Source organism: Cyprinodon tularosa, unplaced genomic scaffold (genome assembly GCF_016077235.1).
Source record: "Cyprinodon tularosa strain WSP-4 unplaced genomic scaffold, ASM1607723v1 ctg353, whole genome shotgun sequence".
In the NCBI taxonomy this organism is placed as follows: Eukaryota; Metazoa; Chordata; class Actinopteri; order Cyprinodontiformes; family Cyprinodontidae; genus Cyprinodon; species Cyprinodon tularosa.
Window position 1 is genome coordinate 808720 of NW_024039067.1, and position 3113 is coordinate 811832.

At 35.2% G+C, this 3113-nt stretch overlaps 1 protein-coding gene across 1 annotated transcript; it reads right to left on the reverse strand.

The window, feature by feature from the left end:
* Positions 1-564: 564 nt before the first annotated feature.
* LOC119790059 (granzyme B(G,H)-like) lies at positions 565-2505 on the reverse strand. The gene is made up of 5 exons (XM_038295377.1): positions 2371-2505; positions 1895-2054; positions 1678-1810; positions 1291-1515; positions 565-1200 (listed from the first exon to the last, which is right to left on the reverse strand). The coding sequence occupies exons 1-5, from the start codon at positions 2426-2428 to the stop codon at positions 1036-1038; spliced, it is 741 nt and encodes a 246-aa protein (XP_038151305.1). The 5' UTR covers positions 2429-2505; the 3' UTR covers positions 565-1035.
* Between the last annotated feature and the right edge of the window lie 608 nt (positions 2506-3113).

Consider the following 3113-nt stretch of genomic DNA (forward strand, 5'->3'; position numbering starts at 1 on the left):
GAAGCACAAGGCGGTTACAGGACCAGCCTAGAGACCTAGTCCCTCCAGAGTGTCTTTTCACATTTATTGATTAAAAAGTGCTTATGACAGAACATTTTTTCCCCATTTAATTTTTTTGTTTTAAGGCTAGTTAATATGGCCTTTTTTTAGTAGAGGGCAGACAGAAAGCAGGAACAGAGAGAGGAGGAAGACATTTGGCTGAACCTGCGACGCATCAAGACCAAAGTTTCGGTGCATGATTCATGCGTTTAACCCCTGCATCACTGTCGCACACACCATTGAAGCCTTTTTAATTAGGAATAGGAAGGAAGGAAGGCCAGCGGTTTCAGAAATGCTGTACACTGTTGGTTTTCAAAAGTTGCCACAGAAACTAGTGCAGAAAGACTTAATGAGTTGTTTCCCTCTTCAATTTCACTTTTCTTTGTTTACCTTTCAAATTTGTGATCAAGTGTAACAATACTCATGCATTTCACAGCTGTGTGGTTTTTCTTGTTTTTATTGTAAATGTAGGAAACATTTATTTTAGTATATTTAAGTCAATTAACAGATTATTTAATTTAACAGCAGTAACCAGAACGATATTAATAATGATCCCAATCTATTCATAAGATAATCAGAATTGAACTGGTTGTAGGTTTGTTTATAACACATAATTCTTACTCTTGCTAATCAGTATAGAACAGGCCTAAAAGACAGCAAGGATAGATTCAACTTAATGGTCAATAATTTAGATTTTTTTTTTTTTTGGTCATAAATCTAATTTCCGGAAGTGTGGTAAGTTTATTAATAACTTTTGAATCTTCAAATGAAGCAGTATTGTGTTTTAGTTTTAGTTCACTGTGAAAACAAAAGCATACAAAACAAACAACATAGTGTATATTTATTTTCACTGATTTTTGCTCATGATGAAGAACAGAAATATAAACAAGTAAATTGTATCACTTGTTGTTAGGCCAAGTATTTTGGCCTAAATACCACTCAGTTATTTGGCAGATAAATGTGAAGGCCCAATGAAACCCCGTAGCATGTATATGATTATTTTGCTTTAGCTGCTTTTACAGTGGAGATGATCCAGCCTTTGTAGTCAGGTATTCGGGCATATCTATACAGACGGGGCTCATTTGCGTGTGGCTTCAACATAGTCGACACCACTCCATAAGCTAGTCCTGGTTCACAAACCAACGGACCGCCAGAGTCTCCCTAAAAGATAAAAAAAAATATGAATGAGGATTTCTGAAAGCATAATATGAGCTAATTTCTTAATAGTCATAAAAAGTCAAAGATACATACTTCATTTGGTCCATTCTTTCCCTGTGAGCAGTATGAGTTTTCCTTTTTGCAGGTTTCATTTTTAATCAATGTTATATTGATTTCCATGAGTAATGGGGAAAGGTAGCCATTGTCCTCTGTTTTACCCCAGCCGGAGACACTACATGACTTTGGCAGAGCCTCAGCATCGTTGCTTGCCAAATTAATGGGTTTCACATTACTGCTAAAGTTTGCCTTGGAGCTCAGCTTTAAGACCAACATAAAATACATAGAAATATAAACACAATTAGGAATTGTTTTGTGTTTATTTTAGCTAATGTAGCATGGTAGCCTATTTTAACCAGACCCTTTGCAACTGACACAAGAAATGGACAATAGCATAAATGCAAGGTGTAGATCTCATCTCACCTTAAGTAGCATGATATCATTGATATATGTGTTACTGTTGAAATGCGAATGAGGAAATGCTTGCTCCACAGTAATGCGCTCCGCATTGTCCTTATTATCCACATCGTGAAGCCCAAGATAAATTAAGTATTCCCTGTAATGGAAAAAGAAAATGTTTTATTTGCAAATGAAATCACAGCATTATTTAGAAAATTAAAACAAAGAGTATTAAACTGACTTGGCTTTACAATGGGCAGCTGTCATTACAAAGTCCTCATTCAAAAGGAATCCCCCACAGTTGATTATATCTCCATTCGGCATGGTTCTCTCCACCAGCACCATGTACGGCCTGCTGTGTGGCACAACCACGTGGCCTCCAGTGATTTTTCCTGGATAAACTGCGGAAAATCTAAAGATGAATATTCAAAAGCCATCCTTTCCTGTTACGAGTGTCATAGCTGCAGCACAAAGCATCTTCTCTAACAACCCCATGAAAATAAAATAGTACATTTTAAGGTTTTTACATGTTTGTCAAGTGTTTTGGATTTTTTTTTTTTTATTTAAGGGTAATATTTGTTAATAATATCTGAGGATTGATTTGTAGATTTTATAAACCTTAAGTGGATCTAAATTATTTTATAAACTCAAACCTGTTTACATTTAACACTTTAAATGGTTTATCTGTAATCAATTGATTTTAAAGAAAATCCTTACCTGGACCACAAGAACTTAGCAAAAGCAACAGCACTGCCGCTTTTTCGTGTGACAGCATGACAGGATCCCAGTCTAGAGGAGCGACAGCTCTGAGCAGCTGAGACAGATTGCTCCGACAGCTTATCTTCTCTCCTTCCTGCTTTATAGACAGAAAAAGGTTTCACGTTGGTTATGTAAATGACGTGGTTTTCAACGACATTTTTAAGTAATGGTGTTATGTAAAAGCCTTGATGATTGATACTCAAAGCAAACTTTTTAGGTATTATTTTAATTATTCTAATGGTGGGATGCAAATATCACTTTGCATAGACTAGCTTAGATGGTGCAAAAACTATATAAAGTGGCACTTATTTAATAAGATTTTGTTCTGTGCAGTCTAAAATATAATTTTATTAATGAAGTTAGTAAAAATAACCAGTCCAACTTGGCTGTAAATGAACAAAAAATAAAGTGAATAAAATGAGGCACCACAATCAACAACATTGTTTTTGAGTTGTTAAGAACTGATAAGGAAGGTTTAAACAAAATGTGGAGGTATTTCATCCCATTTCTCTTTAATTCTGCCAGATTGGAGAGTTTCTGAGCATTAACTGTCTGTGATCATTCCAGATTTTGACTAGGACTCTGAAAAATCTATTTAATGCTTGACCTTCTTATTTAATTCCATTATTATATAACAAGCAGAATGTGTGCTTCCATCAATTAAGCCAATCAGCTATGCTACAGCTACACAGTTTTGTTTT

Coding starts and splice junctions, on each gene's coding strand:
- LOC119790059 (XM_038295377.1), bottom strand. CDS start 2,428: ATGCTGTCACACGAAAAAGCGGCAGTGCTGTTGCTTTTGCTAAGTTCT. Junction 2,055..2,370: donor GCTAAGTTCTTGTGGTCCAG/GTAAGGATTTTC, acceptor GATTTTCCGCAG/TTTATCCAGGAAAAATCACT. Junction 1,516..1,677: donor ATGATATCATGCTACTTAAG/GTGAGATGAGAT, acceptor TTGGTCTTAAAG/CTGAGCTCCAAGGCAAACTT.